Here is a 22,638-nt window from a genome sequence, read left to right as displayed (position 1 = left end):
ACTCATGCAAATCTGTTTAGTTAGATGCTATCTCCCACCCACAGTCTGTTCTGTTTCCCTATAGTTTCCCCACTTCTCACTAGGAATAAAAAGTTAAACTTAATTTGTGAATGTATTGTGCCAAATTAGACAAACAATTTCCTTATTAACATAAACAAGTCAGTAACAGTTTCAGGTTTTCCCTCTGTGCCACCATAATCTTTGAGTTTCATACTTATTTTTTCCCTTCCAAACAATGTATTCCTACCACTACAGAGGATAAACTCATATCTAATCAAGRAGAACTGATCAACCGACTATCAAAATAAATGCACAGAAAAAAAATGCTCTGGTCTTTTCGAGAGTTACTTTAAAAGGAGGACACCTACATTTCCCAGAACTAAGAGTGATTTTAATTTGATAGAATGTCTTTCACCTGATCCTGTTTCAAGCTCTTTACCTAGCACATAGTCTAGGATCATGATTGACAAGTGTCTAAGATTGTGACTGACATAACAAATTAGCATTCCATGCATTCACTACATTCTGCAAGTCTTGTTTACATTAAGTGTGTCACTCGTGCAATGCTTTGAAAATTGCGTATGGAAGACACACTCATCATCATTGCCACCATCAGCTGTCATTAAAGATCCTGAGACAAAACTCTTGGCAAAAGTGTACTAGCCATAAACCAAAACCAGAAAATCTCAAGCAGATGTAACTTGAAAACAGATTCATGAAAAAATGAGGGTAGGATGCTCTTGTGCTCAAATTTCACTTAAGATGCAAGCAGAGGACTATGAATTTTGTTGAAGCCACTCAAACCACAACAGAAGATACCAGATTAGAGTCTGTGTGGCTGAAAGCAGGAGRCAATCCAAAACACACTCATATGATACAAACCTGGCAGCCAGAGCCCCAAGCTGGGGCAGCATCCCAGCAGGGATGTCAGCTTCAGCAGCATAAAGGTATCGCAGGAACGCGCAGGCTGCCTCTCCTGTCACGTCACTCAGCAGCACACGGCGTGTCTGYGCATTCCCATCCTCCTCCACTAAGAATCCTTCACTGTGAACCTGGGGGTAAGAGGAAAGCAAACAAGGTCCACTTGCTGGTAAAGAAACAGCAACACCAGTATCTTCTTTGTATCAGCTTACTCCTTTCATTTGCCAAAGTTTTACCCTAAGGCCAGGATCTGATGCCTCAGAGGCAAGCTAAAATGACCAGATATGCAGAGCTTCCTAATGGAAYAGGCCATTCCCTTCCTGACCCTACAGCTGATAGCTTGGACCCTGAAGCAGAAAAGCTGGAGTAGTCATCTCTGTTAGTCACACACACAAAAGATGGTCTTAGAGTTCTCCAGTCAGCTTTGGAATCCAGTTACTTCCTAGAGCACAAATTCCACAGATATCTACACCTCATTTACAGGATAACTTCTTTTGATCTGCTTTGAATTTACCTACCCTTGAGGTACTGCTGAAAATCTAGTTCTCTGGTGTCACAGGAAAGGAGATACCATACCAAATAATCCTCCACTGATCTGGACCATTATCTGTGTTGGTCCACCACTGATCTTAGGTTTTGCTGAAAATGCTTCTCCATTATAGTGAGCTGTCAYTCCCTTTGTACCTAGCTCATGTAATGCACTATCTGAAAATCTCTCTCCAAAGTTAGGGCATGTCATGCAAACAGAAAACACGAGCTCCAAAGCTGTTGCTAACTAATATCTGTCCCCTTGTTACCCAAAAGCTTTGACAAATAGAGCATCCCTCACTTACACAGAAAATAAATGTGGAACACTGCTCTGCAGGAGGGTACTGCAGGAGGAAAACAGCCCTCTGTAGGAAGCAGAAATACAGAACAGGATCAGTCCCACAACCCTATGCATGCAAATGATCCCTGCACATGAAGAGCAGTTGATGGGAATGTTGAAAACAGATAAAGTTCCAGGGAAATAATAAGAAAACCTGGATAACCCYATGTTTTCTAAACTCCTTTGATGTGTGGACATGTTTTCTACTGCTGTGAAGATCTCTTAAGAAGTTTCACATCAAGACTGCAGTACGATGTACATAAACTGGCTTTTTTTGTCAGCTTTTATGGGCCCCTTAGAAATGGCCTGAGGTACCGTCAGTAGAAATTACTGCAATCATGCACAAGGACAAAACTAATTCCACTGGTTACAAAAAAAGCAGTTTTTAAGAAAGAMAAAACTTTGTCAAGAAGCTGGTTGTACAAGCTGGTGGCAACTATGTCAGAGAGCAGAGTTCCTGTTTTTGGCTCGCTGCCTTTCATTGCCTTCCCAGGAGACCGCATAGGAGCAGGCTGGGAACTGTTTGACCCAAAATGCTTCTGGGAGCATAAAAATTGGCCTTGCCAAAAGCAGAGTTCAGTGCAGCTAACTCCATAGCAACTGTGGGAGCAACAAACCTCTGTGTGGGTCATTTACAAGCACTGTCCAGAAACTCTCTACTCCACAGTCAAACTTTTCAGCCTGGAAGAAAGACAGGACATACCAGGAGGGACAGGTAGYCTGCACTTGCACAGGTACAAAAATTCAAGGGCAAGAAGCACTTAGAAAACCTCCTCCACTGTTCACGGGCAGAATGCAAGGAAGGATCCTCACTTCCCCCTTGGCTCCCAGGACAAATTACCACATTCTCCACTAATTTGTCAGGATTCTGGCAAAGTGAAAAGCTGAAAAATCACTGCAGGTCCAGAGTCACTTGTCAAYAGGCCCCAAAATACCATGTGCTGATTCTGCAGCAGCACTAACTGATTTAGATGTGGTCAGTCAGGAACAGCTGGTCAAACACCCATATTGCAAACAAGGCTTTACTGAAGCGGAAGAGAGAAGTCTATCGGCAGTACTTACGATTTGAACGGCCTGAGGACACCGTGCGTACAGCACAAACATGTGGGCGTAAAAGACTTCCCCAGAGTCCACCTGAAACTGGACGTCACTTAAGTGGGGGTTGTTGACCATTGTACTGAAATCTGCAGCCAGCAACCTGAGGGAGGACTAAAACACAGAAGGGACACCAAGACAGAAGTTACGTYACAGCTGTAAGGCATTTTCCTGACAAATAAGGAGGCAATAACTCAGTTTGTCAGCACTGCTGTAGTCTGGGTCCCAGTGTGGACACACTGCATTTGCCTTCTCAAGGCAATCAGAACCCTTATTAATGTAAGGTCTTCCATAACAGAAGTAAGCAGGCTAGTCCAACACACATCTCCGGTTTTGTTTCCCTCCTCCTCCTTCCCTCTTCTCAAAGGCTAGCAGCTGTGAAAGAGGGGCAGTCTTCCACTTCGCTTGTGGAAYAGCTTTGCATTACAGCACACCATCAACCTCTGATCTTTACCGCACCGTTTCCTGATGTGGTATAGCCACTGCCTGCAGCTGGCTTCTTGCTCTGCTGCCTTCCACCACATTTTTGAAAGCTGTAATTTCTACCTTAATCGAACTGAACTCAGTTCACAATAATTGGATAGAGAGAGAGGAAAGAGGATGACTCAGGGAAGTAATGAACCTTTTCTCTCTTGTTCACTGTTTTGGTCTGGCAATGACAACTGAGAAGAGYCCCTCTGCAACAAGGGGCCCACATGGAATAAAAACAATGCTTTTCTAGCAGTTCTAGTCCAAAGGGACTTGTGCACTTGTTACTGAAATCTCTTTTGAAAATTCCACTCAATTATTAAAAAAAAAAAAATCTCTTATAGTTTTAGAATCCCTTACTGAAAGCATGGGGAAGGCTGGTTGACTGAGATACTTGTGACTGGTTAATGTCACTGGTAAGGTTAGRCCTGGGGTACGCTGTCAAAGACAGCGGCAACATTGCTCAGTTTCTGCTCTGGAGCTACCTCTACTACCATTCCTCCCAAGGCAATCTTCTAAAGACTCAGATTCCTCTAGGTAGGTGTGGAGTCTCTGCAGGTGGTCAGAGCTTCAGAGAAGTGTGAAATACCCTTAGCCCATGGTTGAGAGAGGCTGCCTGACTGGAAGTGGAAAGCATCTTATCCTTGACACACTATTCATTGGCYTCGTACTTCCTGAACTCCCCACAGAGTGGAGGAACTGCAAGTTTCATTCCAGTGAACATCTGCATGACATGCAGTTCCACCTGGAACAACACAGCTCTATTTTATTAGCAGGTTTCTATATTAGTTCAGTGGACTGTGGAAACTGAATCTCTCTACTCGCTCCAGTTATGTGTTTTCAGGCAGCCAATACCAATTAGCACTGAAACAGTAGCACACACTGGACCAYTGCTTCCAGGCCTTCATAGGTGGGCTAGAGAAGAGTCTGCATGTCATGACAGCAGTGTGGACTGCTCTCCAAGGGGAAGACAGGAAGTTCAGTCTGGAAATCAATCAGGTGTTTCTTGCKCTCTTATTCTTGGCAGGTAGGACACCTGCAAGACAGTACCTCAGGAAGCCAGCAAACAGACTCCTGGTGCTACGTTCCAGGCAGCAAGCCCAGAACAGCTTTCCTGCTGATGCTAAAATTATGACTCAGGAATGGGGAATTTAAGTAAGAATAGAAAACTTCTGGCTGCACTATGCTCTTTGCAAAGGAAAGAGACTGGTCTGAAGACAGCTCTAAGTAGGTATATGCTGCTGTTGCAGAACATGCCAGAACACTCTCTCCTACTGGGGAGGCCAGGGAAACTGGACTCCCCAAATGTGACAAGGCTCTTAAGCATGGTTGGGGGAGATGCGTTGCCAGCACAGTGGGTGTATTTGCTCTAAGTAGCTACACTCTGTCTGAAACACACATCTCTCCCACTGCCAATTTGGCTCTTCAACACTTCATTTGTTCAGGAAAACTATCAAGGAATCAAACTAAACCTGAAACAAATGACCATACTGTTGCTGCTAGCAGCAACTGAGCTTCACCAACAGCATCCATACAGTCTCTGTACTGCGAAAGGCCTTTGTTTTAATGTACTCAGGAGCTTATAAAACATGATGTTTTTCCCACTAAGAATTTTTTTTAATACTGCCAAAGAGTATCTAGTGTTTATGTAACAAGTAGCTGGGATCCTTTATCTGTGACAGATTACTTGCCCTTACCGATTCCTACCTCAAAGAATTGTCTATTTTCAGATGCTTCTTGATTCTATAAGCAAAATCTAAAAGTGTCTTCAAGACATCCAAACTTGGCTGGTACTAAAATCTACTAGCTTACACAGCATGATTATTTATTATCTATCCAAAGACAGTAAGTTCTATGAGATAAAGTGGATGATCCTGGTAAGAAGATGAATTCTTTCTTTTTTAATTTAGTTTTTTAAATATGTAAAAAAGATTATATTTCTGCAGAGGGAAGGACTGATGGGTCTGGCRTAAGATGTGATCTCAGAGTACTACTGGCTTGATAAAAAATGATCTATGACTTCCTAGCCTGTGATCTTCACCTAGTCACCTCAGAGAGCACACCAAATGTCAAGCCAGCTCCTCTGATACACGTTGTCACAATTTAGAATATGGTATACTAAACCTTCTGGTGATAAAGTGAGCTTTTAGAAAGTGCTCATCTGCCATGGACCCCACAGCATTCTACCTCATCCGTCAGGCTCTTCACTAGATTAGAGAATTTCAAGTGATTCAGCCAGACCTTGCAGGAATTTGCTCTTCCATTACTAGGCACAGCATGGGAAGAAAGATGACAAGAGAGGCATTTACAATGTTCCATTCAGACCCACCCAAGCGAGGTGAGCACATGARCCTGGATGAAACACCAGACAGTTCTGACTCTCCTGGGCTCCTGGCAGTTCGCTCTGATCTAGTCTGGGCGTGAAAACAAGAGTACAGCCTAAATGCTGCGTGGATACATCCCTAGTAACTACCTCAAATACTCTACATACTACAGTCTCACTATTTAACCCAGTTCTCTTTGTGTAAATTATGCACAGGTTGGCTTTATGTTACCTATTATTTTAAATCAAGTAGGACAAACACTCTGAAACAACCACAGGCCTGCCTGTAGGCATCAATGACGCATCAAGCATTTTGACCTCAGCTGTGCCTGGGATGACTCCTACGAGTGACCGTGAACCTTAAACAGCTCTTTGTTTCAGTGGAAAGGAATGGGAAATATTCCATACTACTATGAATTGCTCAAATGGGCGAGCCTCTTTTTACAGTCCAAACACAAACAAATAAAAAAGTGGAAAAAACTGTTTGTTTGTTCTTACACTCTTGCAGCTGCTTCTCAGAAATCTCTTCTCTTTGGATGGAGAGACGAAGCCACTAAGTGGAATATCACTGGAAGTCGGTTCTTTTCCTCAAAGAAGAAAAGGCACATCACAAATCACATACGATGTCCTTGTAAGACAGAGCGAAGCAGGAACTCCTAATAGGATCCTTGCCATGACTGCTCCTCAAGACAACTGCTGTACCAGGCAGACATTTCTGAGCTGACAGGCTCAGCCTCTCCCTCCCGCATTTATCAGAGGGGTTCAGCCCCTTGGCCTAGGACCATTTGCTGCAGTTTAGTAGGGGAAGTGAGGAATATTACACCCGAATGAAAATGCAGACAGACAAGAGAACTTAACAACCATGTTCTTCGTGAACAGGTGAACACATGAGATGCACAATACATATGTTATGCCAAACGGCTRCACCATTTTAAGGTTATCATTGACTTTGGAATGTGCAGTTGTGTACTGCATGCAACTAAGACTGGGGAAGTTACAGAGATGCTCTTGGAGGAATTCTCGGTGATGTATTTTTTCAGCCTGTACAGGTACAGACAAACTTCAGAGTTTGTGTATCCATACACCAACATAACATCATCTCTCTCGCACTCTTCTTTCACCTGGTCTTCTCAAGACCTCACGAGACAGTGCTATTAGCAACAGCCAATATGCAGTAAACAGTAGCATGCAGTGCTGTGTGCACAACAGAAAGGAAAGTCCAAATAGTTGAGATGAACTCTGGCCTCGCCATTGGCCATGTCTGGGTTCTCTCCTGGCAGAAATTAATTTGATACTTTAAGGGAATTTTAAAATAAAATTTAGGACTTGGCTGTCTAAAAGGAGTTATTTTCACGTTGGAATTTATTAATCATTTCAGAAAGGTCAACTTGACTGCATCTAAAACATACAGCAGTACAATCCCCACTCCGGGCCAAAATCAACCTCCTAGATCAACATCACCACCTTGTGGCTGCTGTCACTGCTCTCCAAATTCAGTGTGGCTTAAGTGTGGTTCTGCATAGCTGATGGCACTAGAGAAGGGGCTCACAAGGCTGCCAGAACTTACCTGACTGTTCTGTTTCCTGACCGTGGTTAACATCAAGGTTCCACTGAGTAAGAGTAAGTCCCTCCTTGGCCAACTCAACCAGGTCCTGCAAGGTCTGAACATCCTTCTGGCTCTGAGATGAAAACTGTCCATCCCCTTCAGGTCCTGACTTGGATTCATCAGAAGTTTTCCCTCCAGCCTCTACAGAAGTCGGATCATGAGAACTAAGGTCAGGCTGAAGTTGCGGGCACACTTCTGGCTGATTAGATCCCACCGATGGCAGAACAATCTCTGATTTAAAATTCTGATCAAAAGGGAAAAAAAAGATACCAATAAATTAGATCTTGTTTTAAGTGTTTGCAGAGCTCAGAGTCCAGTCTCTGAATTGGTCTCTAGTTCATACTTTCAAAGTATCTTAATAAAGGATTATAGAGCAATCCTCAGATACAAGGCCTTCTGAGGCAAAAACTCTTTGTAGTTCTATGAAGGACTCTCCAGAGATAAGACAACTTTAAACAAACAAACAAACAAACAAACAAAGTATTTTTTTGTATTATGAAGTACCATTTTATGAACAATTGTGCCCAACTCATGCCTATTCGCTGAGGTAAGATACGTAGTATGACTTAGATGTAAAAAAAAAAAAAAGAAAAATGAAGCTACAACAGAAAAATGCATCCCTGGGAGCACGTCTGTGCAGGCAATTACCAAGCAGGGAGAAAGGATGGTGGAAATGCTCCCACTCTGACATCTAAATATTTCATTATAGCTGGAGCTTCTGGMAACAGCCATAGCTGAAACTGCCCAGGTGCTTCTGTTCTGAGGCCTGAAACGTTTTTGCAGTCACATATAACTTAATCCAAATTTTCACCTCTGGACTGAATTTTTCCACGTTTGGTCTCTGTTTCCCAATAAAAATAGTTTTGTTTGTTTATTTCTAAATAAAAACGGTTCAGCTATTCCTGGGAATGGAAAGAATTAGTGGGGAAAACGCACTCTTACCATGTCTTACCGACTTAAAAAGCCCTGCCAGTTTTATATTTAGACTTCTCTGACAGTTTTGGGGTTGAATAAAAGGTCAAAAATTATCATAGAATGAAGCCTGTCCATTATAACCSTAGCCTGGGATAAGTCTGTGATTTGAGCAGGAAAAAAGTATTAAACAGAGCACTTATATATACGCACTATACACACACACATTTTTTGAACAGAAGCACCAATTCTTCCACGAAGTAATGATAGAAGGAAGTGAAGTGAAATCTTTCTTCTTGGAGAACAAGTACATAAGGTAACAGACTAGAAGAGTTCTGTCTGCTTCTGTAGGTAGTTTTTATAAAACTGCAGAACAACGAAAGAGGCAAGAGATCTGAACGAAAACAGAAAGAAACTGCAGAATTTAAAATTGGATCACCTATAAGCACTACAAAGCAGTGGGATGCATGGGGAAAGCCTGAAGTACAGATGTTTCACTTTACAACTTTGGGTGTTCCCACCCTCTCCTCTGTGTAGGGGACAARTATCAGTCTTCAGTATAAAATTTTCACCCAATTCCTTGCTGCCTCAGTACAATACATGGGTAAGAAAGAAAGGCTCATACTATAATCASTCACAGAAAAGTACCAAGAAGGAACACAAGAGCCAGCCTACTGTAAATAGAGCTAAGCTAGGGGCAAAATGAAGAGGCTGAGATCCTCTCACTCAGTTCTCTCTCTCTGTTCCCACCTGTTTTGTTTTCTGAAAGCTCAAAGAACAGCATGGAAACATGAGCCTCAGCCTTCTATCCAAATGGGAGAAATTAAAGTACAAGATTACAAAACCTGCCTGTGTGAGACCAGGGGACAATTGTGCAGGAGCAGTGAGTATGCAGAGCCATGGGGTGTCTCATTTAAATACCAGGTGAGGAAAACAGAAGGCTTACAGGKCAAGTGAACTGAGGCACACAGATACCAGAGGAAGGAGAAAAGACCATCCCACCTGCACAGGCTTCCAAGGCACAATTGGAGGGGTTAATCCAGCASTATAGAACAATTCAGGGTCACAGGGTCCTGTTAGCGCACTACAATTCCATAAAAAGCAGTCCTTGTTTTTGGGCAATTGCATGAGCCAAGCAGTTTTCCCAGATTCATTCTCCAAAATCCTACTGGTGGGGAGCCGAGGTGTGGGAGGGAATTCCACCTCTTCTGCAAGCAGCATGGCTACTCGCTCTTCGATCCTTTTGCGAGCTGTCTCTGGATCCTGAAGCAGCAATGGTGGAGGTGCAGCTGGGCCTCTTTTACGCCTTTTCTTCTCTTTAAAAAGAGAAGCAAAAGGAACCCAAATAAATGAACAGTTGAACACATAAGCGGAGGAGCTCAACATGCCAGCTTTTGCATTTTAGTCATTGCCAACTACAATACTTGTAACTACAAGCAGAACACAGCTCTTTCAGTTTTCTGCAAGGAGTCCCAAGCCTCACATTACTTCTGCTGGAGGAACAATCCTCCGGAGAAGACTCATTCCTGCATGCAYTCTCCTGCTGGGAGCTGTCGTAATCAGATCATTATGAAAGCAACTGATACCCATGTAGTCTACCACGCAGTCTACCTCCCAGACCCAAGGAATGGTGATCATACAATCTTTTGGCTAGATCCCAGTGCTTCACAAAAAAAGAGAGGCRGAAGAAAAATCCCAGCCCCATGAAGGACTCCTTTTTATGTGCCTTGGTCACTGGTGATGTCAAACCACAGCTCACATGAACCCTGCACAGCTATCATTTTGTCAGTCCTGTGTCTCACTAACGCCCAATTCCTAATAAAAACAGCAGTATTTATCAGCAGGAGGAGATCTGAGCAAAGACATGAAAAGTAAAGTATCTCATCTAGGTAGCACTCAACTTTCTCCTATGGCAACTGGCTTCCTTTTTAAATGTTTCTGTGCACTTAAATAACAAAGCACAGGTTCAACAGAATGTAGTTGTACACACATCCACTACAGAAAAAAAAATGGAGTGAAAGCTGAAAAAGCTGCATAATCAASAGTGCAGGAGAGTGAATAAGAAAAAATGCAATACAGGAGAAGTAAAAATGGCCTTTTCATGTCTTCCCTTCCAGRGTTTACAAAAATTAACAAGTCATCTTAAAAATACTCTACAGCTTCAAAACAGTAAACCAGTGAAAATGAGCACGAGACTTGAATGCATCCTGCAGCCTTCCTTGACTAACATTATGTGGATACTTCATATTACTGAAGCCCTGACAACTTAAATAAAACAGGAACATGGCTGTCATCTCCTATACCCAACAAAAAAGTTACAGTGAAGAGCAGTCTGTGTTACGTTTCTCATCCAATAACACAGCCTTTGACACTAACTCATTTTAACACATACCTGATCCTGGCTTCCATTTGATTGGCAAAGCAASCACTGGTTTCACATCTGTAACTGATATTGCTTGCTCCCGCTTTTCTTGCTCCAACAGAGAGCGTGACATTGCCATAGCAACCTGCAAATCTTCATCCTTAGTCTCCATTTTGGCTCTCTTCTGCTTTTTCTCTGAGTCCTCTTTGGAGGATCCTTTTCGCTTTGACCTGCTTGGTTGATTGCTGAAGTGTAAGAACGCAGCAGGAAGCCCAAGTTAACGTGACTGGATCAGAGACAAGAAACACTGAGCACTTCAACCAGCTGCCTTACTTCCTCAGAGAGATTCTCACATCCAGAATAACAAGAAACTATCCACAGTACTTTCTTCTCTAGAGGAAAGCAAAGGATTTCTTATCGTGCATGGAATTCAGAGCAATTTGGAGAAAATCTTGTTTGGAAAGGTAAGCACAAGACTGCAGCACTGACAAACTTTTTTTTTTTTTTTTTTGCTGCTGTTGTTTAAACATCTGCTATCTCAATCTTAAACTTTGTATGAAAGGGCAAAAGGTTGAAGCAAGTCAAGAACACGATCACCACAACTTTTCTCCAAACCTTACGCTTCCACAGCAAGCAGGCAACAGCCCTTCCTCAGTACAAAAGGACTTAGGAGCCCTTTGGATAAATTTTAGTCAGGTACCACTTGCTACACTCTGAACATTTTGCTCAAATCCAAAACAGCAGATGCATCTCTGCACCCAGCACAATTCAAAACATTACTTCTGTTCTGTTCTGGCTCTGTGGATAAAGCACATGTATCCAGTACAGCCACATGCTGAATAGCTGAGGCCCTGGCAAGACAGATACTCAGAAGAGACTGCACAGTCAGACAGTGTGGTCTGCTTAATAAGCTCAACCACACTGTTCACCTTTACTGCATAATTGCCTCACACAGCATAAATATTTCTGACAAATCAGTGTAAGATTATTTACTTCCCATTTTGCTCCTGCCTGCTAGCTTGTAGTCATCCACTACCTGATCACTTTTGAAGGAAAGCAAGATGATTTTTCCAACTTAACCACCACAGTCTCCTCATGTGGTACGGGGTAATGGCTCTGCCTCATTTTCTTTGGACGTGGGGTCCACCCTGCATGCAAGTCTGCCTTGTTTCTACCTTCTGCAGTTCATTCCCAAGAGTGCGGGGTCAACATCTCKCAGGCCAAAGAAAGTAACCAGCATCTTTTATTCTCACCAGCCTACCTGGGATACTGAAGAGGTGCAACACCAAGCGTGGACACCTGCAACTGCACTGCTTGAAGCAGCAGCTTAGGAGGAACATCCATCTCGACAGCACAGCGTTTCAAGTGAGTGGCTCGGCTCTGTGGAGTTTGGAACTGCTTCCCACAGATGGGACATTCAGGGACTGATGGTTTACTGGAGGAGGACATCTGTGCTTCTTCCATCTCATCGAGGCACCTGGAGGATGATGGCAAAGCTCACACTTAGAAGACTTTAAAATTGGCCACACTAATATGTAAACCATATTAAAGCAAACACAATCACCTCTAGTATCTGAAATGGCCAAAGAAATATCCCCTAAAGAAATATGAATTACATGCCCRCCATTGTGGTTGAAGCTGACATAGAACAGCTGCACGGTGATTACAGTCTCAGATGCATATCAAGAATATATTGTTCAAAGACAAATGCAGGTAATAACATCATCACAAACCCATCACTTAATCCCTCTCTCTGGATTAATTCTAAAATTCCAACTGACTAACTTCTAAGACATCATTAAAAGAAGAACTGCCCTACCAGAGAAATAAGAATCCTTCCTCACTCAAAAGACAACTATTTCTTGWCCTGCTTACTACTTTTGCATGTGTGACCCAGTGTAGGGTACAGAATGCTAAGTTTTTAAGTCGGTCATTTCACTTGACAAGGATAATTCTGTGTYCTATGACACAGTCTGAATTCCAGGTAGGAGAAAACTATGCAGAAATTTTCWGTGGCTTTTCTGTAGCCCTGTCCAATGACATTCATGATGTGAAATCCTGGATCTGCATTACTTATTTTCTTTACAAAGCTTGCAATGAAAACATTCCCTGATTAGGGATGACAAACACAATCTACACACATAGGATTGTGTAAGACACCATTCATCTGTGATCGGTAATTACGATCTATCCATCTGCAGCTTTACCTGTTGTGATGAAGACTGCTATTAAAAAATCCATTGCCAATATAACCTTGTCATCTCATCACATGATTGCACATTTAATAGTTCAAAAGACAGAATTAATTTCCAGAAGCCATTTCTGACTCTGTGCCACTCTTCTACAGTCTCTGTCCTCTCAATCAGAGGTAAATACCCCAAGACTAAAGCAGCAAAAAAACCCTCTAGAACTGCAGCTGCAAACAACCCCAATGAATGTGAGCCATTCGATAATGCGGTGTAGGGCCAAACAAATCACTCTTGCTCCCTTAAGTGCTGGAACTGAGCAATTCCAATTGTTTAAGTGTGCTGTTTCTGATACTTTCTCAACAGAGAAGCACAGACTTTTAATTTATAAAAAGTTATCTTATATGGTATTTTAACAGTATGTGATATTTACTGCTAAGGAAATTCTTAAATTACAGAACCTGACACAACAGAAGGCAATGACACCTTCCCTTAGACTCTCCACTCATTGCCAAAGGTCTATAGTGTAATTTATTCATTTTTCAGAACAGTATCACCTTTCTCTCAGCAAACAGCTTAGATTTGCAAACAGCRACATACCAGATGTCCTTAGAAAATCAGTATTTAATGGAATAGATGATGCTGAAATTGGCRGATTTCAAAATGGTGCTAATGGGTCCTCATTAGCTTTGCTATCCACTCTGCAAAGTGGATATCCCCTCTAAGGCATTGCTCGTGAAAGCCACACCGGTCTCTTGGTCTCACCACAGTTCCGCAAGGCTTCTGTATGACAGGACAATCAGCTTCTACTCCGAGACGACAGCAGACTAACTCTAGCTGTAAAGGCTGATATCACCATGCAGATGTCCCTGCTAACATATTCTATAATGGCTAAGCTGACTGAACAGCCTATGAGGTTAATGGGGAGAAGATGGGGAAAGGACACGTTAGTCCTTCACCTGTTAACATGCTGCTCTCGTCGTGTTGTGTTCATGGCTGAGAGATCCTTCTGGCAGATCTGACAGAAAAACAAGCCTTCCTCCTCCAGGCTTTCAGGGACTTTCTCCTTGATCTCCTGCTGAAGAGCCAAAGCCAAATCACCATCATGCTCTGTGGATGGAAGATCATGGGTAYCTGGCACAGATGGCAGAGATGATCTGAGTTAAGCATCTTGTATGAAAGGCATGAAACCGTTAAACTTGTCACAATTATTTTATTAAACTAAGTATTTAAAAATTAATTGCAATCTTCCTCCTGCATCTTCACATCTAATTTCTCACAAGGGAATGTACAAACTGCACTCTTTAAACACTTCAGGACTGCATTACTCCAGGAGCAGAAGGTGGCAATTGGTTCATAACAYATCACGTATTAGAACCAAAAGGAGGGTTATGTTTTGGCTAAAGCTGCTGGGGAGAACATGGGATCCTATACATTACATATTAAACACAGGAGATGCTCATGTCCATAAAGAACCAGCATCAGCTTGACTTTTAAAGAGCCAAAACACAGTAAAATTGCTATGGATTCAATTCATCTGCACAGAACATAGTATCTTTGTAGAGTGCTCAGAGATTTACAGAGGACACGGGCTACCTAAGAGTCATATTTATATAAGAGCTACACAACACTGTCCTATGGGAAGGATGACTAGATTTACTGACTCTGTTGGAATTTCAATCTGTTTCCAGAAAGTAAATGATCCCTCCAGAACTTAACATGAGATTAATTCAGCCTCACAAAAGAGCTGGAAGAAAAGTRGATAGTGCTCTAGTAGTAGAGAAAGCAAGCTTTCTCAGAGATGTGATTTATTCAGTGTCACACACGAAGCCACTAGGCTAGCTGTGAACAAAGCCAGGAATCCAGCCTGCTTCTCATGCAATCATTCTAACAAGCTCACAGTACTCTTTTTGCACACACAAGAGCTAACAGCAGAAACGTACCATTCTGTGGTGGGTTCTGCTCCTCACTTTCATCAAGGAAATTCCCACTGGCTACAKCTTTTGGCAAGCTATCATCCAGGTTGTGTTTTAGCTGCTCAGGTGCCACTCTCTTGAACTGCTGCATTCTCTCCACTACCAACTCTGCTACCCGCACCTTAGATCCGGACAGCAGCGGTGTCTTCAAAATGGGTGAAGAGCAGGTCTCTGGTTGAGCAGCAGGATGGAAGGATAACGTAGTCTGGGAACAGCCACTCAAAGCACTCACTAGACGAGGAGAAAGCACCAGAGCTTCCCAAGTCAGAATTACACAGACAGGTGAGTTGCTCAGAGAGCTGTTGCAAAGCCTCCCCTAACAGCAGCCCAAGCCATTCTCAGTTTTGCAACATAGTCATTCTCAGAGGAAAAACTGAACATGTTTAGCTATTACATGACTTTATACTTGATAGCCGCTATTACAGTATCAGGTTTCTGTGCTACAATGAAATGCTTCTACACCCCCTTCAGAGGAAGGAATATTAAGGAAGGCCTTGTCTGAAGGTCACTAAAGACAGCAATGAGCAATGCAACCCCACAGCCCCATTCTCCCCAGTGTCCCCACCACAGGAGGTCCAGTAGCACCTGCTGTTCTCCACTCTGATCTTCAAACCATGTCTGTGACTCAGACTTTCAGGCTCAGAGCCAAGGAACCAAGAGCTCCTAGAGAGAGGTGGTAACAAGCAGCAGGCAGRGCCAATGCCACACTAACCCCTCAGTATATCACTGCTCTGCTTTAACGTATCCTACAGATCTAGGCAGCATACGAGATCAAGCCAAAGATCTTGCTGGCCAGTATCTTGTTTCTGAGTATAGTCAGCAGCAGATGCTTATGAAAGGGCATCAGGACAGAACAGGTACAAAAAGATCCTTCTCCTGGTTGACCTTATCTATCACTTCAAAGACTTCTTGCACTGCTGACTGCCTTCTGGCCACCATGTTTAATGACCACTGAAGGACTAATCCTTCATGAATTAACCCGGCACCTTTCTTAATCGATTTATATTTTTGGCCTTGACGACATCCCATGGAAACACATTTCAAAATGTAATAACACACTGTGTGAAAAAGCACTTTGATATAATCTAAACTTGCTTCTTGGTGATTTGAGGGTGTTTTCCTGAGTTCTGATGTTGCAAAAAATAGTGAGTAATGACTCCCTAATGTATCACTCAGCACCTAGACTTCACCCTACTGAAGGGCCTCTTCTGCCTGCCTCTACTGCTGAATACAGGCCTCAGCTAAACCTTCTGGATACATCTAGCTGGCTAAGCACACACAGAAGCAGGAGATGCAAGTCTGCTTCAACTAGTGCGGCCATACGCCTCCACCAGGCAGACTTCTGAAGAGCTCCACTGAACAACTGAGTCTTTTCATTACTAGCCTGTTTAACGACTGAAGTATTTCAGTGCACTCACGTGTCAGAGTCCTCTGGGTAGAAYCACTGGCCACTGTGCCCATCTGGCTGGCAGGGAAAGGGTTTCTCCTTCCATCTTYTTGTGAAGTCCCACCACTACTACAGGCCACAGTATCATCATCTTCTTTGTGCACCTCTGTTTGTTCCTTAGGACCCAAATTTTGAGGCGAGTTTCTCCCCTTCACTACCGGAAAGAGATGATGGTCTTGGCTCTTAGCAGCAGCTTTTCCTCTTTTTAATTTGCTTCTTGTTGCAGTGCTCTTTGTCCTGTTCTGAACTCTCTTTGCTGCTTCAGCATCCCCAGCTTTTTTCTTCGCCCTACCCAAAAGATTTGCCCATAATTCTTTAAAATCATTGTCCAGTTCATCCATTGGACTGCAGGCTGCAGTAATGCTGCTGGGCCTAACGGCACTACGTGTATGGCAGATCAGGGGAAGATATCAGGAACAGTTCATGTCTGCATTCTGTATGGCCTGTAGTCTTCACCGAGTCCCACAGTCATTCAGTCATTTAGTGCAGTACGGATCAAGGACTCTGCTTGCTTTCACTCATAGTACCATGACAGCTTTGTTCTTCAGAGGTTTCTGGAATATAAGTTAAGCACCTCAATCTGTCCAGCGTGTGTGTAGCATCTTCACAGTATGCTAGAGGACWTCAGACTTACTGAAGCCCTTTAACAGAAGAAAACAGAAAAAAGACTCTTCTTTGAAGGAAAAGAGACTTTCGTATAACATAGTAACATATATTGCAGCATATACRTATAACAGCACATACTGACCCAAACACTATTACTGTACTTCTAGTACAGACAGACCCAGGCCATAYTAGAAGACGAAAGCTTTCAAAACACATCACCTGATACTGGGCAGGCTTTTGTGTGAACAAAAGCATGTCAGTCACACTTTTGAACTCTCTGGAGCTCAAGATTTGAGACTGTCACTTTTGTTTATGCATCTATATCTACATTTATACAAGCATTCACTCCCATAAGGTGGGGAGGAAAGACCATCCTTCAGATCAAGCAACTACTCCAGTGTAGAATTCCATTTTGTGACACAGTGCATTTAAAGAKGAGAGCCTGACTTCAAGTCAAAAAGTAGGTAATGCAGTAAGACTTCTCAGTTTCTGGCCTTTCGGAATGGTTTCTGGGACAGATGTGAGCAATTCTATCAAACATGCTCACTCTTTCTCTCCTCTTACCTCCATGGCCTGTTCATAGTCAGGGTTAACTCCCCCACTAACTAGCACTGAAGTCCTCTTTTGGGTACTCAGGAAGCCATGGCACTGATCCTGTTTCACAAACCGTTGTCAAACACACCAGGTAAGCAGACTAAACAGAGACAGTATTTTTAAATTAGTTTCTTAATCTTTCTCAGCTACACTGACAATAACAGTGCTAGCTAGTGATTACATGGAACAGCAATGGGTACAACCACGTCCAGATGGAAACACCATCAASCCCCAAGCAACATTAAAACTAGATCTCTATTCTTAGACATTTTGATTTTCCTCTTCTTCCTAGCCCTAAGTTCACTATGGTTCTGGCTGTTTTACTGGTGGTTTTATATTGCTCCCAAAATCTATTTCTTTCAAAACTTAAATAGAGTGTTTCACTTGGAATGGCAGCAGTTGTGGTTCAGCTTCTCCAGTAAAGCTCTGGGCACCAAAACACTCAAAATGCAGGAAAAACACAAGTGGGACTGTTTTCTCAAATGGCTTGGCTGCAGACATGCAAGGCTAAGGAATGCTGATTGCACACTTTCATGGGTCAGCCTTTCCTATAAGCAATTACAGATGTTAATGGATTTATTTATTTTAAACTTAGCCTCCTAAACCTGCAGAGGATTTTGCTGTGAATCTTGGAGTCATTTCCTGTGAGCAAGAAACCGAAGTTTTCTGTAACCAGTTCATAAATTTAATTTTCCTGGACAGAATCTTGGGGTAGTTATCACTATAAATTGACCATTTCCTTCTAAGTAGAAGAAAGCATGGAGAGAAAAACAGAACCTCACATCCTCCATGGCTTTAAATACCTCTCACAGACACATATGAACTGTCCTATTATTTATGGTGACTTCCTGACATTAAACTTTGAAACAGACCAGCACTTTTCATTTGCAATCAATATTCAATGCCCCAGGTAGACCAAGTAAGATGTATAAACAATGCAAAACTATGAAATTTATCTGTCTTACTCCTCCATTTCCAGACATGCATTTACAGGCTCCTGTTCTGTGCAACAGCTCACTATGTCTGATGCTGCTGTTACTGATGTACCTTACAGCCCCTCTGGCACCAGCTTGTAGAGCTGGAAAAGTAATGGCTTTGCAAAATTATTTCTTTCAATATAGAATTGAATTCATTTTGGAAAATTTGGGGGCTCTACAAATCACACAAGCTGGTCAAATAAACAGCAGCACTTACCTATCCACTCAGACGCCAAATCTATAGCCCAACCGTGCCTTTCAAACAAATGTGGATCATCAAAATAACACAAAGTAGGACCAGTAAGAACAGAAGATGGAACCTGGAAAATGGGAGGAAAAGGTTAGATTTTAGTGTATTTTGTACCGATTGCTCTTTTTGCTAAAGTTCCCAGTTTTCAGGGGAGGAAGAAGGTGATAGCACATGTTCTAATAGTGCTAAGTTTTGCCACTTCCATTGACCCGTGTATTTAAACTATGTAGGTGAGTTAAACATGTTGCTCAGGATCTGCTCAGCCCAGCACTGTGTTTGCAGCAGTGAACAGCACTGCTTCTGCAGAAAAAAAAAAGCACATAACCCTTCAGAAGTGAAATGAGACAAACTGGATAAAGCCCTGAGTAACCCGATCTAACCCTAGAGCCGACCCTGCTTTGAGCAGGAGGTTGGTTCCTGAGGTCCCTTCCTGCCTAAATTATCCTACGATCCTATGAATAGTCTGTCCTGTCTTTTTCCATCTGGAACACAATTTGTTTCCTAATAACTTTCTTGAACCTGCAACCGCAGTATTTTTTTTTCAAAAATCTGTCAACAATTATTATCATAACCCTCTCAACTTGTAAAACCCTCACTTTTTTAATCCCACTGTTTTTAGACTCACAAGCATCTACTGAATTGAGTACCCTGGTTTACTGGAAGACTGCATGAGAAAGTATCTCTTTTCACCATTTTTCATTTTGCTGCCTTTGTATTTCACTGAGCATCTTTTGTTGAGACAAGGAGAATGGAAGCTCCAAATCTACTGCCTTTAGATCATTCAGTATTTTATTAAATTATATGCATCACGTCCTCCAGTGTCCCTTCTGTAAAGTAACAGTCCCAGTCTTTTCTCTTTGCCTTGAAGAATCTTCCCTTTCCCTAGTCATCTCTATCAGCATTCCCCAAAACTCCTTCGTTTTGCACTTCTGCTGACCTGCATTAACCATACTGCACACAGCAGACTGATGATACTGCTGATGACAGTTATATAAAGAAGCAGCAATATTATCCCTATTCCTTCCTAGTTCAGACCTTGTAGATCCTAACACCTCATCTGCTTTTTCTGAAAGTACTTGCTTGTCGAGCAAAGGTCTTACTCAAACACAGATACCRAAAGCTCTTCCAGAATTTGGTATCATTATGGTGTCCAGTACAACTTCTCTCTTTTCCACCTCCACACTCTGCTCTATGCTCCTCCACAATGAATTTCATGAGTTGCTGTGTTACTCACAGCTTGAAGTCTACTGGAATCACCTCTGATCTGGACTGAGATGGAGAAGCTGTGTCACTGCCTACTGCTTGGTAGGACCATCAGGCATGCTCTGAGGAATAGTGAATTCAGAACAAACCCTTGGATGCCCTTTCTTACCTTTCAAGCCAGTTTCCTCCATCAGATGGTTTATCATTCATGCTTTAGCTCTTTCCCCTTTCCAAATGACTTCTGAGTAAACTATATTGATCCATTCTTTATTCCTAATGTGATCACCAATTCAAATAATTCCACTAGACTACTGAGAGACACTCTTTCAGAGAAACTGGACTACCATGCTGATGAAATACTATCACATTAAAAAATACGTAATGACAGACATCTGAAAAGAAGCTGATGATCATTTCAACCAGCTTAACAGGTACATCCAAAAGCCTTACAGTTTTGTAAATACTTAGTTTTTAAAAAAGCAGGTAAAACATCTGCTATCCTCCAACCTTCTACAGCAGCTGCTCTTTTAACAACTGGAAGCTTATTTCTGCCAGCAGTTCAACCACTTGATGCTATCTCTTCTGAACTGCTGGATATGTAACATCTGAGCCTGGTTACTTACTGCTTTTAAATTGTCCATTTTTCCAGGAACAATTCTCCTGTCACTTCAGTGTCCAAGAACATGTCATCATTATGGCTAGAAAGAGGGGATCAGTGCTAGGTAGGCCTCAACAACTTGTATGTAATAGATATCTTCCTTCCTCCTCGCCCCCTAGTACTGCCTCAGTACATACCCTCCTCAATGACTCATCTTAAAAGCTATTTACTAACTGAAAGCCTAATTCTAGACCTTTAAAAATGGTAAATATCATCCTCTATTTGAGTAGTTTCTTGGGCTGCACAAGAATTACTATGGGAACAGTGATTATTCAACACAAGAAATTAGGCAGAAACCAACTTTAAAWTTTTTCATATTGGTGAACATAGCATTCCCTTGCAGAGACAGTGCAAATCACACCATCCTGCAAACAATTTGTTAATGCCTCTCCCCACAACACCACCAGTGAAACAGCCTAAAAGGCTTCTGTGCTCCCTGGCTGGGTCTGAGAGGATATGGCGCTGAGCGTGCAGCACCCCTCTCCACTAGACAAGAAACGTGGACTTGGGGAGAGTTTTGTGTGCCAAGCGCAGCGTGGATTGCTCCAGGAACGGTAGCACCATTCCCAGCAGGAGTACCTTCTCCCACTTCATCCACCAGCAAGATCAACATGGGAGTGGTCCTGACAGTCCTGTAAGGCTGGCTGTAATTTAATGGAAATTCAAAAGAAAAGATCAGACTTAAGATCTTGACTGAGAGCTCCTCAGTCTTCAGAAATGAGCTAATTGTCAGGGCCTGTATGAATCTAGGCTGCTAACTGCAGARTGTTGACAGTGGGCAGGAGGCTGGGATGCATACTGCTGCACTGGCACTCAAAATTTTATCATCCCTTCCCCTTCTCCTTTTTTGAAAGCTGCACCCTGAGAATCTGGAAGGCTGGTAACAAAACTCCCAGTGAAGCCAGTCAAAACACAGCAAGGGGGAAGAATTTCTGTAGTGTTTGTTCTGGAAACCACASCAGAAGGTAACCAAAGAGATTCTTCTAGATCAAATCATGTAACAAAAAGTCTTCCTAYAGGTTCCCAATACTTCCCATTCCTGATGGGGTAGAGCTTATACGTCCACAGTAAAGCTTCTGCAAGAGCATATTATCTTCTACATTTTTAGGATCTCTCTTCACTTGAACATATTCTCTTTAGGTTCCTGTATTACTCAGTTTCTTTCTCTACGGCACACACTCTCCTGCAGAGACCTAATGCTAGACCTGCACAGTGCAGATTCTCTCTGTTTGTAAAAGTGCAAATATAACATGTATCACTGAGGAGAACAGTGGTTGCTCAGTGAGGACAGCACAAACCTAAGTGCAGAAGAGGAATTCAAAGTCAGGTACCAACCTTCCTGTCCTACTCCCTGTCAGTTTTCCTGTGCCAGAAAAGGGTAAACTGAAACAGGTATGGAAATACTGGCAAGACAAGTCAACTCCAGTCTATACAAGGAAGAAAATGACAGCTAAGAAAATCATAATCAGATTTCAATGAGCATCTCTAGCAATGACTTATATCAGTATCTACCAGACACTACCCACTTATACTCCCTCATATCTCATCAATGCACCATGTTCACATTCCCTTTAAAGCCAATCTCTTCACTAGTACCTTCCACATACGGCAAAGCATTTTATATCCAGTAAATTTTTTATTGCATTCCAGACATTAATTTTAAATCACTACTTACATGACAAAATGCCCTTCTGCTTCTCAAGTGTTCAAGTGTTTTTCAAGTGTGAACCAACCTCCTACTTCATAAATCACCTCATTCAAAATAGAAAAATTTTACATTATACCTCCTCTGGAAAGATAAAGGGGAAGTAATCATAAAAATAAAAATTAACGGTTGCTCAGGTGCAAATTCTCATGGTTTGTATGCAAACACAGTAGCATACAAATCAAATCTATGCAGCTGGTGTTTCAAAATGCTCATTTCATGCGACTGAAAACAACACAAAATATTATTAACTGAAACARAAAAATACAATTGAGAATTAAGGATTGTTTAAAAACATTTCAGCAGAGGCCCAAAATTCAACCGCCCAACAATCAATAGAGCACAATAACTGTTAAAAGCTAATCTGATTTTCAGAGAAAAAGAAATAATCAGAGTAAGAATAAAAACAAACATGTAAAATAGCAACATGATAATGGAACTGGATAGCAGTGAATATAAAAAATGAATTGTATTAAAATGA

At 42.2% G+C, this 22,638-nt stretch overlaps 1 protein-coding gene across 2 annotated transcripts in view; it reads right to left on the bottom strand.

Moving 5' to 3' along the window:
• Positions 1 to 22,344, bottom strand: part of SLX4 (SLX4 structure-specific endonuclease subunit) — a 30,235-nt gene extending 7,891 nt beyond the window's left edge. Inside the window, exons 1-12 of one of the 2 annotated variants that reach the window (XM_085307187.1) lie at positions 18,559 to 22,344; positions 17,335 to 17,464; positions 16,136 to 16,805; positions 14,685 to 14,948; positions 13,701 to 13,875; positions 11,817 to 12,032; positions 10,586 to 10,800; positions 9,196 to 9,509; positions 7,243 to 7,525; positions 6,174 to 6,262; positions 2,852 to 2,998; positions 883 to 1,052 (exon numbers count right to left, since the gene is read on the bottom strand). In XM_085307187.1, coding sequence (XP_085163313.1) covers positions 883 to 1,052; positions 2,852 to 2,998; positions 6,174 to 6,262; positions 7,243 to 7,525; positions 9,196 to 9,509; positions 10,586 to 10,800; positions 11,817 to 12,032; positions 13,701 to 13,875; positions 14,685 to 14,948; positions 16,136 to 16,505 — 2,243 coding nt within the window. In that variant the 5' untranslated portion in view covers positions 16,506 to 16,805; positions 17,335 to 17,464; positions 18,559 to 22,344. The remainder of the gene's footprint in view (positions 1 to 882; positions 1,053 to 2,851; positions 2,999 to 6,173; positions 6,263 to 7,242; positions 7,526 to 9,195; positions 9,510 to 10,585; positions 10,801 to 11,816; positions 12,033 to 13,700; positions 13,876 to 14,684; positions 14,949 to 16,135; positions 16,806 to 17,334; positions 17,465 to 18,558) is intronic. The other variant, XM_085307188.1, reaches the window with a different exon arrangement.
• Between the last annotated feature and the right edge of the window lie 294 nt (positions 22,345 to 22,638).

This window comes from Rhea americana, unplaced genomic scaffold (genome assembly GCF_003343005.1).
Source record: "Rhea americana isolate MKP2758 unplaced genomic scaffold, rheAme1 scaffold_255, whole genome shotgun sequence".
Taxonomy (NCBI): domain Eukaryota; kingdom Metazoa; phylum Chordata; class Aves; order Rheiformes; family Rheidae; genus Rhea; species Rhea americana.
This window is presented reverse-complemented; position numbering and strand designations above follow the sequence as displayed.